We start from the raw sequence: 16,406 nt of genomic DNA, 5'->3' as shown, positions 1-16,406 counted from the left end.
TGAAAACTACAGTAGAAGGAATCAATAGCAGAATAACTGAGGCAGAAGAATGGATAAGTGACCTGGAAGACAGAATGGTGGAATTCACTGCTGCAGAACAGAATAAAGAAAAAAGAATGAAAAGAAATGAAGACAGCCTAAGACACCACTGGGAAAACATTAAACACAACACCATTCGTATTACAGTGGTCCCAGAAGGAGAAGACAGAGAGAAAGGACCCGAGAAAATATCTGAAGAGATTATAGTCGAAAACTTCCCTAACATGGGAAAGAAAATAGCCACCCAAGTCCAGGACGTGCAGAGAGTCCCACACACGATACACCCAAGGAGAAACACGCCGAGACACATAGTAATCAAATTGGCAAAAATTAAAGACAAAGAAAAATTATTGAAAGCAGCAAGGGAAAAACGACAAATAACATACAAAGGAACTTCCATAACGTAAACAGCTGATTTCTCACCACAAACTCTACAAGCCAGAAGGGAGTGGCATGATAAAGTGATGAAAGGGAAGAACCTACAACCAAGATTACTCTATGCAGCAAGGATCTCATTCAGATTCGAAGGAGAAATCAAAAGCTTTACAGACAAGCAAAAGCTAAGAGAATTCAGCACCACCAAACCAGCTCTACAACAAATGCTAAAGGAACTTCTCTAAGTGGGAAACACAAGAGAAAAAAATGACCTACAAAAACAAACCCAAAACAATTAAGAAAATGGTCATAGGAACATACATATCAATAATTACCTTAAACGTGAATGGATTAAATGCTCCAACTAAAAGACACAGCCTTGCTGAATGGATACAAAAACAAGATCCATATATATGCTTTCTACAAGAGACCCACTTTAGACCTAGACACACATACAGACTGAAAGTGAGGGGATGGAAAAAGATATTCCATGCAAATGGAAATCAAAGCTGGAGTAGCAGTACTCATATCAGATAAAATAGACTTTAAAAGTGTTACAAGAGACAAGGAAGGACACTACATAATGATCAAGGAATCAATCCAAGAAGATATAACAATTTTAAATATTTATGTACCCAACATAGGAGCACCTCAATATATAAGGCAACTGCTAACAGCCATAAAAGGGGAAATTGACAGTAAAACAATAATAGTGGGGGACTTTAACACCTCACTTACCCCAATGCACAGATCATCCAAAATGAAAATAAATAAGGAAACAGAAGCTTTAAATGATACAACAGACCAAATAGATTAAATTAATATTTATAGGACATTCCATCCAAAAACAGCAGATTACACTTTCTTCTCAAATGAGCATGGAACATTCTCCAGGATAGATCACATCTTAGGTCACAAATCAAGCCTCAGTAAATTTAAGAAAATTGAAATCATATCAAGCATCTTTTCTGACCACAACGCTATGAGATTAGAAATGAATTACGAGGAAAAAACCATAAAAAACACAAACACATGGAGGCTAAACAATACGTTACTAAATAACGAAGAGATCACTGAAGAAATCAAAGAGGAAATCAAAAAATACCTAGAGACAAATGACAATGAAAACACGACGATCCAAAACCTATGCGATGCAGCAAAAGCAGTTCTAAGATGGAAGATAATAGCTATAGAAGCCTACCTCAAGAAACAAGAAAAATTTCAAATAAACAATGTAAACTTACACCGGAAGGAACTAGAGAAAGGAGAACCAGCAAACCCAAAGTTAGCAGAAGGAAAGAAATCATAAAGATCAGAGCAGAAATAAATGAAATAGAAACAAAGAAAACAATAGCAAAGATCAATAAAACTAAAAGCTGGTTCTTTGAGAAGATAAACAAAATTGATAAACCATTAGCCAGACTCATCAAGCAAAAGAGGGAGAGGACTCAAATCAATAAAATTAGAAATGAAAAAGGAGAAGTTACAAAAGACACTGCAGAAATGCAAAACATCCTAAGAGACTACTACAAGCAACTCTATGCCAATAAAATGGACAACCTGGAAGAAATGGACAAATTCTTAGAAAGGTATAACCTTCCAAGACTGAACCAGGAAGAAATATAAAATATGAACAGACCAATCACAAGCACTGAAATTGAAACTGTGATTAAAAATCTTCCAACAAGCAAAAGCCCAGGACCAGATGACTTCACAGGCGAATTCTATCAAACATTTAGAGAAGAGCTAAGACCTATCCTTCTCAAACTCTTCCAAAATATAGCAGAGGGAGGAACCCTCCCAAACTCATTCTACGAGGCCACCATCACCCTGATACCGAAACCATACAAGGATGCCACAAAGAAAGAAAACTACAGGCCAATATCACTGATGAACATAGGTGCAAAAATCCTCAACAAAATACTAGCAAACAGATTCCAAGAGCACATTAAAAGGATCATACACCATGATCAAGTGAGGTTTATTCCAGGAATGCAAGGATTCTTCAATATATACAAATCAATCAATGTGATACACAATATTAACAAATTGAAGGAGAAAAACCATATGGTCATCTCAATAGATGCAGAGAAAGCTTTCGAAAAAATTCAATACCCATTTATGACAAAAATCCTCAAGAAAGTAGGCATAGAGGGAACTTTCCTCAACATAATAAAGACCATATATGACAAACCCACAGCCAACGTCATCCTCAATGGTGAAAAATTGAAAGCATTTCCACTAAGGTCAGGAACAAGACAAGGTTTCCCACTCTCACCACTTTTATTCAACATAGTTTTGGAAGTTTTAGGCACAGTAATCAGAGAAGAAAAGGAAATAAAAGGAATCCAAATCGGAAAAGAAGAAGTAAAGCTGTCACTGTTTGCAGATGACATGATACTATACATAGAGAATCCTAAAGATGCTACCAGAAAACTACTAGAGCTAATCAATGAATCCGGTAAAGTAGCAGGAAACAATATTAATGCACAGAAATCTCTTGCATTCCTATACACTAATGATGAAAAATCTCAAAGTGAAATTAAGAAAACACTCCCATTTACCATTGCAACAAAAAGAATAAAATATCTAGGAATAAACGTACCTAAGGAGACAAAAGACCTGTATGCAGAAAATTATAAGACACTGATGAAAGAAATTAAAGATGATACAAATAGATGGAGAGATATACTATGTTCTTGGATTGGAGGAATCAACATTGTGAAAATGACTATACTACCCAAAGCAATCTACAGGTTGAATGCAATCCCTATCAAACTACCACTGGCATTTTTCACAGAACTAGAACAAAAAATTTGACAATTTGTATGGAGACACAAAACCCCGAATAACCAAAGCAATTTTGAGAATGAAAAACGGAGCTGGAGGAATCAGGCTCCCTGACTTCAGACTATACTACAAAGCTACAGTAATCAAGACAATATGGTACTGGCACAAAAACAGAAATATAGATCAATGGAACAGGATAGAAAGCCCAGAGATAAATGCATGCACATATGGTCACCTTATCTTTGATAAAGGAGGCAGGAATGTACAGTGGAGAAAGGACAGCCTCTTCAATAAGTAGTGCTGGGAAAACTGGACAGGTACATGTAAAATATGAGATTAGCACACTCCCTAACATCATACACAGAAATAAGCTCAAAATGGATTAAAGACCTAAATGTAAGGCCAGAAACGATCAAACTCTTAGAGGAAAACATAGGCAGAACACTCTATGACATAAACCACAGCAAGATCCTTTTTGACCCACCTCCTAGAGAGATGGAAATAAAAGCAAAAATAAACAAATGGGACCTAATGAAACTTAAAAGCTTTTGCACAGCAAAGGAAACCATAAACAAGACCAAAAGACAACCCTCAGAATGGGAGAAAATATTTGCAAACGAAGCAACTGACAAAAGTTTAATCTCCAAAATTTATTAGCAGCTCATGCAGCTCAATAACAAAAAATCAAAGAACCCAATCCAAAAATGGGCAGAAGACATAAATAGACATTTCTCCAAAGAAGATATACAGACTTCCAACAAACACATGAAAGAATGCTCAACATCATTAATCATTAGAGAAATGCAAATCAAAACTACAATGAGATATCATCTTACACTAGTCAGAATGGCCATCATCAAAAAATCTACAAACAATAAATGCTGGAGAGGGTGTGGAGAAAAGGGAACCGTCTTGCACTGCTGGTGGGAATGTTAATTGGTACAGCCACTATGGAGAACAGTATGGAGGTTCCTTAAAAAACTACAAATAGAACTACCATATGACCCAGCAATCCCACTACTGGGCATATACCCTGAGAAAACCATAATTCACATAGAGTCATGTACCAAAATGTTTACTGCAGCCCTATTTACAATAGCCAGGATATGGAAACAACCTAAGTGTCCATCATCGGATGAATGGATAAAGAAGATGTGGCACATATATACAATGGAATATTACTCAGCCATAAAAAGAAACGAAATTGAGTTATTTGTAGTGAGGTGGATGGACCTAGAGTCTGTCATACAGAGTGAAGTAAGTCAGAAAGAGAAAAACAAATACTGTATGCTAACACATATATATGGAATCTAAGACCAAAAAAATGTCATGAAGAACCTAGGAGTAAGACAGGAATAGACACAGACCTACTAGAGAATGGACTTGAGGATATGGGGAGGGGGAAGGGTAAGCTATGACAAAGTGAGAGAGTGGCATGGACATATATACACTACCAAACATAAAGCAGGTAGCTAGTGGGAAGCAGCCGCATAGCACAGGGAGATCAGCTCTGTGCTTTGTGACCACCTAGAGGGGTGGGATAGGGAGGGTGGGAGGGAGGGAGACGCAAGAGGGAAGAGATATGGGAACATATGTATATGTATAACTGATTCACTTTGTTATAAAGCAGAAACTAACACACCATTTTAAAGCAATTATACTCCAATAAAGCTGTGGGAAAAAAAAAGAACCTGCTGTATAAAAAAATTAACTTAAAAAAAAAATTTTAAATTAAATGTATGTAGATGGCAAAGAAAAAAAACCAGGAACTAAAATCTCACGTGATGTAACACAGGACATGGTGAGGGGGCTGCATCTTTAAGGGAAGACTATTTAAGTTTTTTGTCTTATTATGTGGGAGACTGTAGAGGAAAACGATACAAGACTTGTGTAACACTTTTAACTACCTAATCTAACAGATATTTTAAAAAGTCATATTGACAGAGAAAACACAGTCTTTTTAAAAATGTGTAGAATAATCATAAAAATTGACCTTTTATTGGGTCATAAAATAACAGTGAACTAATTCCCAAGAAAAATAACCACACACGTTACATTTACTAATCAAAATAAAATGAAACTCAAAATTAAAACAGAAGTATAATCTAACATTTTCTAAATTCTCAACACTTTAAACACCTTTCTAAAATGGGCTTGAAGAAAAGATGAAAATGGAAAATTTCAGCTAATTAGCAACAATGACAATGGAAGTACTACCCATTCACCAACAGCAAGTTCTTCCTCTGAGTCAGGGGGGAAAACGCTTCTCATACAGAAAAGCTTCTAGATGAGAAACTGCAGTTTCAAATTGGACTGGAACAAACTAGAAAGACTAGAAAGTTCAAGAATCGGCCCAAATTACATTTAAGGGACAGGACAGGGAGAGCCCATAGAGGAGGGGAAAAAAAGGAAGGAAGAGAGGGAAGGAGGGAGAGAAGAAAGAACCCCCAAAGCTACTCCTGTTGGTTCCCACTGCGTTCAGCCACATGTGTGTGACTTACGTAGTTAAAAAAGTAAGAAAAGAATTTGGCTGAAAAATCTTACTAGGTAAGCCGTCTAAAATGCAGCTACTTTTCTTCTTCGCATGTTATATGTTTGGGTTTCTGGGCATCTGTTCCACCCTAGTTTCTCATAAGCTTTTGAGAGGGCTTTTCCATTAATGATGACTTTCCAATTTATACAGAAATCTGTCAGGAATAACATCAAAATATTGGCTGTGCTTCCCAACCTTTCCCCTGCTTTCAATTCTTGATAAGAATTGTCAATTCTTGAGACCAAGACTTTTGAGCTCAAAATAGATTGCCAACTACTACTGAGCTTCAACGCCAGTATCAACAGGCCCCTTAACAGGTTATACAATTTCCATGAGCTAAAATAGAGGAAAAGAGTGGCCTGACTCCTTGTCTTTTCACCTGTACTTTAATGACTTGACACCTCTTTGGAATTAGTTGAATTTATCTGCTGAATTTGACAACCCCACAGAGTAAGCATATTCATTCTATTATCCAGGAGAATATTTGCAACCAGTTTGTCTTGGCATATTTACCAAGAATCTCACTCTCCAGTCCCTTGACTATAATCTATATAATATACAGATTCCTGAACTTTCGAGTCTTTTTGGTTCATTCCAGTCCAAAGTCCAATTTGAAACTTCAGTCTCTCACCCAGTTTGCAATGTTTAAAGGGAGATATTCCAGGACTGACTGACTGACTGGGATTTTTTTCTTAACAATCTTAGGAGATGTTTGCTAATATATACTTTAAATTACTTTCAGATTAAATTATCACTGTCAAAATCTGTGGTGCAAAACTCTGGGGTCTGGATTGCCCATTTCTTGAAGAATAGATCCAGGACTGTTTTCTGAGGCAGAAAATAAAAAACAAAACAAAAAATGTCTTGGTTCATGGGTACTGCCTTAGCACCCCCTTTGCATTGCCACAGGCAGTCTTCAGCCTTAGGGACAGGTTCTAGTTAACAAATCTCAACTTTCTTAAACAAATGTCAATTATACTCTCAGCTCATCCAACTCTTAAAGTCTATGGGCCTGCTCATAACCAGAAACAGAGGATGTGTACACCGAAAATACTTGTAGAGAATAACACCTATTTCACCTATTTTGTACTCACTGACATGAAATACTTTGATTTCCCTCTCTGGGTCAGTTAAAGCCAAATGTGTGACAAATCCTAACAAGTGCATGGACCCCCATGGTACACATTTACCTCTTGGCTTTATTTTATTTTTCCTCCTCCTTTTTCTCCCTTTGCTGTGATTTCATGACTCATTTTCTTCTCTTGTATACAATGCAATTTTAAGATATCTCTAACGCTTTTCAGAACAATGCAAGGTATAAATAAATTTTGAGAATAAAAAGATTTGATGTGATTAACACAATTCATTAACACAATGCACCAGCAACTTCCAACACAGCCTTAGTCCTTCTTAGTTTTTCTGGTGTCACGTGGATCCGTGCTAAATATGTAAAGTCCACAATTACACTGAATTTATAACTAAGCAAGGCAAGTATATAAATGATAGCACTTGCTTTTACTCTTTAAGGCTTGGATGATGCAAGATCTGGGAAACTGGCAGGTGGCTAGGTCCCTGTATAAGGCTTATAATATTATCACCCTCACACCATTACTTTAAGAGAAAAACCATCAATGGGTCCAATAAAAATGCAGGAATGTTCAGACTAAGTATGCTAGATGACAAGAGTTAGTGGTCAGATAGGATATTGGCAGCTTTAATTCTCAGCTGCAGAAGTTATTTCTGGCTGCTGAGTGGACTGGGCATAGGGTTGGAGTAGAATAAAGGGAACTGATTTTCCTGATAGAGTGGAAGGAAGGACATTTCAGGGCCTTTAGTTGGCACACACCACAGCTACTGTTCTCTGACTGAACTAGCTCCATAGTTCTCTCTACTGGGTTAATGCTCATCACATTCCCACACGCCCTGCAACAGGGGACCATCCTATTTTCCTTCCTTTTGAAGCTACCAAAATAATGTGATACCCTTCTCACTGTAACTTGAAAGTTTAAGTTTAGATTTCCTTGGGTATTCTGTAAAGCAAATACATATGTCAGGCACCATTTTAAGAGCTTAACAAATATTAACTTGCTTAATTATCATAACAATCCTAAGAAGTAGGTACTATCATTATCTCTGTTTTTTTTACAAATGGGGAAAATGAGTCACAGAACTTTCCAAAGGTTACACAGCTATTCCATATGGTACCTAGAACGGCACTGTGGATTGGCAAGAGTAAAGGAACACACATATGCATTAAACCCAAATTTAGTAAAGTAAAACGAGAAGTAAGTGAGAGTAATGAGAACCCAGGGGATTTGAGGATTTAGATTCAAGCTGTCTCTTTGCTAGTGGCTAGCTATGTAGGTGAAGTGGTCACAAACTCACTGAGCTATGAAAGAACCGAATAGGTCTGTATAGCCTAGTATAGCCTTAACGGCCTATTTTTAATAACTTAAATCTGCCCCCAAGAAATGGATGTTTCTATAGATGACTGAACACAATGCACCAATACTCATAAGCAGGATACTTACAACAACTCTGGTATATACTTCTTCAGCAAAGTCGATGCTCTGGAATTTGTGTTCTGTAGGAAATGTGTACTTGGTCAGCCACTCCAAAAGTGGGAAGTCTACGTTACTCCCGGCAAAAGAGTACTGAGGGGCATGGATGTGTGTATCAACCAGCCCAGGCATGAAGAACTCACTGGAAATTAAGATAGGGAGAAAAGAATTTAATAACATCTTTAGTCATTTTCCATATCTTTAAATCACATTTTCTCTATACAGTGATTTAATTGTTTACTCCACCCAGGTTTAGAACCAATGCAATCAGATGAATGTAAATTATTCTATTATTTAGAGATCAGAAAATAAAAATGAAACTCTACTAGGAGAGATAACAGTCCTAAATTGGAATGTCTTGGTGTAAAGTTTACCAGAGATCATGAAAGGAGGGAAAAGCACAGCACTGAGCAGAAGCAAAGCAGTCGTTGCACAAGAAATGTGTGAAGCTACAGTTTAATCGTATGACTTTGTTCTCACAATTGGGGGTTGTAGGACAGAGGGCAAAGATGAGAGAGGAGGTCAAACTTCTAGAACCACGATGAGGAATTACACACAAGTCACTACGGATGACTGATGATGAGAAACAGAATGGCCACAATTTTAGTCCCAGTGGACATCTTGACCTTGGCTGACTGCAAGAAATCTAGTCCTGTCCCATGGGATGGAGCGTCTGAGTTCTGAAACAGAAGCAACAAGAGCAAACTGAGGCTGGTTAGGGAAGGGCAATCTGAGAAGATGAGAGTGTCAGTGGGTGAGTGGTATAAACAGTTAAGTGAAGAGAGAGATGCAATGCTATGACAACCATTCTCCAGATGTTTCTGATCACTCCACTGTTCCACCCATCAATTTTCCTATTTCTATTAACTCTTATAACAGCAAGTCCTAGAACGATGTTTTCTAGAGTTTTCAGCGGCACTGCCCACAGAACTGAGGCAGCCCAATGCTAATAGATACTTCAAGCTTTTCTAAAGAAATCATCTGGCTCACTGGTGTCTATTAAGTGTCTAATTGCATCCAAGCAGATATTTGTTAAAATACAGTATGCACCACCACCACCACCATCACCACAAGGAAATATTAGTTACATTTTTATATACATAAGGAACTGGAACTCAGAATTGGACATAATAAAGAATCCCATATAGTACCAATTCAAATGTATACCACTTAAATGGAAGACAAAGCCACGGGTATCTATAAATGCTTTTTTTTAAAAAAAATGAGAACTAGGGGGATTCCCTGGTGGCGCAGCGGTTGAGAGTCCGCCTGCCGATGCAGGAGACACGGGTTCGTGCCCCGGTCTGGGAAGATCCCACAAGCCGCGGAGCGGCTGGGCCCGTGAGCCATGGCCGCTGAGCCTGCGCGTCCGGAGCCTATGCTCCGCAATGGGAGAGGCCACAACAGTGAGAGGCCCGCGTACAGCAAAAGATAAATAAATAAAAATAAAATAAAAATGAGAATTACGAATGGTAGTGATGATGCTAATGATGATGGTGACAGCAGGCAATGTTTACTGAAGTCGGACATGTACTGGGCACTGGGCACAGCATTCTACGTACATCATCTTATTTGTGGAAGGCAGTTTATTATAAGGTTTGAGTATACACATTCTTGACCGATACTGCCTGATTTTGAATTTATGCCCCACCATAAACCAGCAGTGGGATATTCTTTAACTGCTCTGTGACTCAGTTTCCCCTTACATAAAATGGAGATAGTAGTTTCACCGTAGGGCTGTTGTGAGGATTGAGTTAATATTTGCAAAAACAGTGCCTAGATAATGGAAAGCACCAAAAAAATTAGTTGTGATGATGATGTAATGCTCACAACAAACTTAAGAAGTAGTATTGTAATCCCCATCTTCACAAGAGTAAACTCAAGCTCAGGAAATTTAAATAGCTTGAAAAAAGTAATTATTCAGCTTCAGCTCTAGAGCCTAGACTCAAACCCAGGCAGTAGCCTCAGTATTCTTGGTCACTACCCTCTGAATTTTTCATTCACTCTGGAAATGAAAAGCAGTGACAACCTACAAGTACTTCAAGAAGACTGCAGTAAGTGTGCTTACAACGTGAGGGCATGCAGAGAGGGAGAAGGAAATACAGATTCCTCTTCGGTGTCAGTCACTGACCTCTCCAGAACACTTCAGTCCTTGGGGCTTTTACTGTCCCCACCATCATAACATGGAATGGCAATGTGACTTCTTCATGTAGTTGAATTGTTCAATCAAATAATATTTCCCAAGTATCTACTATGTTTAAGAAACTCTGCTACACCTTGAGTCCAAAGAAAAATAAGACACCTTCTTGTCCTCAAAGAGATTATAATCTAGTTGAGGACATCAGGGGTGAGAGAGGATGTCTGTGTGTGTGTGTGTGTGTGTGTGTGTGTGTGTGTATGTGTGTAAGAGAGAGAGACAAACACAGAGAGACAGAAGGAGCAATTTCACTCCTAGTCATTTACCCAAGTGAAATAAAACATATGTTTACAAAAAGGATCATATAAGACTTTATGGGGGATTTATTCATACTAGCCTCAAATTTACAATAGCCAGGACATGGAAACAACCTAAATGTCCAATGACAGATGAATGGATAAGGAAGATGTGGGACCTGTATACAATGGAATATTACTCAGCCATGCAAAGGAATGAAATTGGGTCATTTGTAGAGATGTGGATGGACCTAGAGTCTGTCATACAGAGTGAAGTAAGTCAGAAAGAGAAAAAAAATATTGTATACTAATGCATATATGTGGAATCCAGAAAAATGGTACAGATGAACCCACTTCCAGGGCAGGAATAGAGACGTAAATGTAGAGAATGGACATGGGGGGAAGGGGAGGGTGGGACGAATTGGGAAATTAGGATTGAGATTGGGAGATTAGGGAGATTAGGTGCACTACCGTGTGTAAAACAGATAGCTGGTGGGAACCAGCTGTAAAGCACAGGAAGCTCAGCTCGGTGCTCTGTGATGACCTAGACGGGTGGGATGGTGGGTGGGGTGGGAGGGAGGCCCAAGAGGGAGAGGACAGATGTACACATACAGCCGATTCACTTCATTGTACAGCAGAAGCTACCACAACATTGTAAAGCAATTATACTCCAATAACAAAAGGGTGGGGGGGAACAATCCAAATACCACAGGAACATAGATAAACAAACTGTGGTCTGTTGATACAATGAAACACTGTTTGCAGTGAAAAAGACTGAACTACTAGTGTACATAACAATAAGAGTGAATCTCAAAAACATTATTTTGAATGGAAGAATCCAGACACAGAAGAGTACATATTTTGGTTTTGGTTTTGGTTTTGGTTTTTGCAGTACGCGGGCCTCTCACTGTTGTGGCCTCTCCCGTTGCGGAGCACAGGCTCCGGATGCGCAGGCTCAGTGGCCATGGCTCACGGGCCCAACTGCTCCGCGGCATGTGGGATCTTCCCGGACCAGGGCACGAACCCGTGTCCCCTGCATCGGCAGGCAGACTCTCAACCACTGCGTCACCAGGGAAGCCCAGAAGAGTACATATTGAGTTATTACATTTATGTGATGTTCAAAAACAGGCAAAATTAATCTAAGTGATAGAAATCAAACAGTAGCTGCTGATAAGGGGCTGGACAGTGACTGGAAGCAGCACGGGGAACTTTCTAGGATGAAGGAATGTTTTATATCTGGATTGGTATGTTTGAAAAATATATATTTGCCAAAATTTATCAAATTATATAAGATCTATGCGCTTTACTATATAAAAAATGTTTCCTAAAAAACAACTACAAAAAAGTTCTTTTAAGAAAGGGTCTTGAATACTCAATTTAGTGAATTAACATGTATTTGTTATTCTGTAGCCAGGAGGGAGGGGATCATGAGAATATTTGATCCTTTGTTTTTCATCTTCTTTGGCAGAACTGTGACATATTGAACCCCAGGTTTAGGAAGTTGAATCTGGTGGTGGCAGGCACGTGTGGGGACACTCTTTCAATCTCTCAAGCATGAGAGCATTTCTGAATAAAGGAAAAGGATAAATATGAGAGAAAGAACTTGATTTTTATTAGCTCTAGTTAGCAGAGGAAAGAGTCAGAGTAAGTTTCTGAGCGTGTGATGCTGAATACATGACATCAAGTACAGAGAATTTAAAAGGAAAGTCCATTTTGAGGGAGGGACAATGTCATACTAAGCCTACAGTCAAAGTATGACCTGCAAGTCTCCAAAAAGCAATTGAACACATGCGATAAGAGGTCACAGAGTTAAAGATGGCATTCAGATTCGACAGTCTCCCCTGATTAGGTAACCCTAGAAGTTGGTGGTGCCGGAGATTTCTGTGGAAGAAAGAATGAAACTAAACCTTGAGCAGTAGCCTCCAATTAAAAGAGTAGGATTGAGGAAGAGAAGATCGTGCTCAATCTAGACAGAATCATTGTCAGGGAGACAGACACCTATGATAGAGAGGTGTTGAGGACAGCAATTTAGGGAAGGAGTGCAGGACAGTGACCAGTGTTAAAAACTGCAAGAGTCCAGACCCTGCGAGCTCTCATTTCCATACAATGACACCTGATTTCACATGGATGCAGTCCTTTATTATCTAAGTACTTACCCAGTCCTAGTATGTTTTAGTTACTGTCCTAGGTGCTGAGGAGAGAGCCATGAACAGGAAAGACAGGTGTAGAGAAAGTACTGGGCAAAAACTATTCGGTAGTGAAAGTTAGAATGGTAATGTAGGGGAAGAGTGAAAGTCACCTTTTGTTTTCCATGTAGGAGAAACCTGAGCATATTCTGAAGGTACCAGAGATGAAAAAACTAAAGGAGATAACACAGGATACAAAGTCTTCAGAGGCGACAGGGAGCAAGGATTTACTGTATCAGAAGTTTAACTTTCATCCAGAAAGCCTAGTAATCCTTTTTAGGAAACAGGAAGTATTATGAAATGCTTATTAATAGAAACATTCACATAATCAAAGTTATATTCCAGGATTATTACAGATAGCAGTACATGCAGGAGCGTGTGGACTGTCAGAGCTGCACGTGAGATTAGCGCTCACTGAGCCCAGCTACTCATTCTACGGAAAGAACAAAGGAAGCTTAAGGATGATTAGTGGCCCAGCCAGGCTTAGAACTCCACTCAAGATATCACTTGCAGCTAAATGGTTGCCATCAAAAGTCAAACTGCAGGCAAAGCAGGGGGTCTTGAAGGCTGAAGCAGGAGAAGGTGAGAAAGCTCTCCTTTCTCCTGCTTTTCCACTTTGCTCTTTTCACTTTACTTAATCACTATCCTAACTTCCTCAGAAAATCTCAACTTTCCCCAGATAAAAACCATCAACTTCACATCCCAAACTTGCAGTGCTGCCTAGGCTGTACCAGAACCTGAGGAGAAAGAACAATATGTGCCCCTTGTCAGGACATCCACCTGTCTTTTAACCAAGTGGAAAATGCTACAAAAAGCCCTACAATCAAAACACATGAACTTCTATATAATAGCTTAAGTTACTCAGTCTGCTTGCACACTATTGGCAACACTCATCAACGTGCACTGCTGGGGGTGCGATGGTCCCAAGGGCCTGGGAATCCTGGGCTGTTTGAAAACCACTCTTTCATTGCACAAAAATGCAGGGGTGTGAAACAAACAACAACATCTTGTCCTTATTAATAATTTTGGTATTTTGTTTGGTATTTTGTGGGTTTTTTGCATTAATTTTGATTTTTAAAAATACTGCATTAAACTGCATTAAAGTATTATTTATCTTGATTAGTAAGTTTTTTGCCCTCCCCAAAATCCTTAAATTCTGTGCTCAAGGTGAATGCCTCACTTGCCTCACTCTAATCCTGGCCCTGTCAACCTCTCTCAGGTCCATGGTCATAGTCTGATCCACTCCTATCAAAGCACGGCTCAGAGTGCTCCAGCAGTAATTTTCATTTAAAAAAAAATCCACACGGTGCTGAGATACCTGTAGGTACACTGACTCTATTAAACAGACTGTCAGAGACATCATGTATTTTAATCCTGACTTGAAGAAATTCAACGGTACCTGTCTTATAGGTTTGATATAAAAATCACTTTGCATTTTAAATATAATTTGTCTTCAAAGATTTTAGTCTTCCACCAAAGTTCACAATTTTTCTTACCTTCTCACTTTTCTGTGTGTAGTGCTTACAGGTCTCCTGGCATATACATTTGTCAGATGGATTTAACTCCAAAAGCAACCTCATAAAGCGGGACAAAAGGATATGAAGACCCACAGATGTGTTCACCTCACTGCCCATCCTCCAGCCACTCCACCATCCTCCCACCCTCTCCCAACCTCCATCTCATCCACTCCCAAGCCACCTTCTAATCTTTCACGACAAAGCAATGCAAGAAGGTGACTTATAAATGTCAGTTATTCCTCAACATATATTCTCAAGAAAATCTAGCAGAGGAAACAGATGGCAACAGCAGAGGTGCCTAAAATGACCTCCATGTCCATTGGACTCATCTGCATGCCCACTGGCCACATGCTTCTAAGCCAACAGGGAGGCAGCACAAAGAGGGAAGGAGGAGGAGACGTGAGTATAAGTGCAACAAAACTTTAGGGTCAGTCACCCCATCTCTCTGGACCTTGGCCAGCTCCTCTGCCTCAAAGCCTAAGGGGGAACCCAATTCACAGTCCTCCTGCAGTGGACAAGGTGTCTACCACAATCTAGGACAATCCTTTGCCAACAGCCCAGGAGACGAGCTCAAAGAGGGGAAGTGGCTTGCTTTCCATCTAACAGCTGCAGAGCTGTAGGGTGAGGATTCGTGGCAGGTGTTCTAATTCCTAATTCAGTGTTCTCACTACATTACTCTAAAGCCACTTCCCAAGTTATAAAAGTGTTTGTAGAATGTAAGCGATTTTGGTTGACTTTGGAACTTTCATTGACTTTGGAAACATACTTGGCCTGAAACCAGACAAAATCTTTGAGTTTAAAAAAAGTATTCCCATTTCTATAAGACAAATCACCCAGGCTATGAAGAGAGTAGACCAACCAACAGGAAACACATTTGGCACAAATATTAACCACTAAAGTAGCTGGAACATAAAATCGTAGCTCAAATGCACTTTTGGAGATAGGTCTTCCCTAAGCACACTCAGAGTTATTCCTCCCCAAACTCCCCTCCACAGCCCTAGTTTATCTCTATCATGCTCCCTCGTTACTTCCTTTATAGAAGGAAGGAACTTACGTATCTGTGCACTTGTTTATTCTCCCTGTCCCCCATGGGCCGTAAACCCAGTGAGGACCAAGGCTCTGTAGATCATTTTCACCTCCAGATCCTATTCTTACACATGATAAGCTCAACAAATATTTGCTGAAGAAGTAAATGAATGACGGCAGCCTCTAGTTTTCAAAGTTTCTGTCTTTCAGCTCCATGTTCTCTATTTACCTTCTCTTTCCCACCTCATCCTTTTAAAAAAAAAAAAAAAAAAAGCCTCTCTGTCTCTCAAGACAGGTTCTTATCATCTGAGACTAGTTAACAGCATCAAGTAAAAGGGAAAAATGTTGGCTCTGACTTACTGGTGGCTCAGTTCTCTTATTTCACATGGCTTGAAGCTCCATTCTTTGGCCAGCTTTTCTTGTTGGGACGCTTCTTCCAAAAACACTATCTTTAAAAAAAAGAAAGAAAAGAATCACAAATTAATGAACCATAGTCATTTGTTGTTATTAAATATCTAAATCTTAAAAGAGACTATACCATAGCTAAATTAATTTTAAAAGGTATTTGACAGCAAATGGGATGCTTGCCCAAAGAAGTAAACTGTGTGAAGTTTCTCCTTTCCTGCCATTCTATAGGTATAAGTAAGACTTCAAAAATTCTAATTTGAAGATACACAGTATTAAAAATGGCTAATTGGTATCTATTTCTCCCCACACCCCAAATGATTAAAGGAAACAATTGTTTATAGAAAGTGTACCTCACTGCAGATGAATGAAAGATTTTTGTTAGGCTGTTATAGGAAACCCAAGTCCAGAACACAGTAGTAGTACACCATGGGACAATTTATGAACACTGAACATAACTGCATGTAATAATTGCCTGACAATGGAATCTTAGCATGAACTATGTTGATGTTCTGATGCTAGACATCTGCTATAAAGAGGT

The 16,406-nt window shown here is 39.1% G+C and overlaps 1 protein-coding gene across 2 annotated transcripts in view; it reads right to left on the bottom strand.

The window, feature by feature from the left end:
* The window catches only part of GDA (guanine deaminase), a 135,096-nt gene that overhangs the window by 66,806 nt on the left and 51,884 nt on the right, over positions 1 to 16,406 (bottom strand). For both annotated transcript variants that reach the window (XM_004276388.4, XM_033440180.2), the window contains exons 2-3: positions 15,821 to 15,909; positions 8,269 to 8,440 (exon numbers count right to left, since the gene is read on the bottom strand). In XM_004276388.4, the coding sequence (XP_004276436.1) occupies positions 8,269 to 8,440; positions 15,821 to 15,909 (261 nt within the window). The remainder of the gene's footprint in view (positions 1 to 8,268; positions 8,441 to 15,820; positions 15,910 to 16,406) is intronic.

Source organism: Orcinus orca, chromosome 6 (assembly GCF_937001465.1).
Source record: "Orcinus orca chromosome 6, mOrcOrc1.1, whole genome shotgun sequence".
NCBI lineage: Eukaryota > Metazoa > Chordata > Mammalia > Artiodactyla > Delphinidae > Orcinus > Orcinus orca.
The sequence above is the reverse complement of the archived record's forward strand: the minus strand, read 5'-3'. Positions and strand labels throughout refer to the sequence as shown.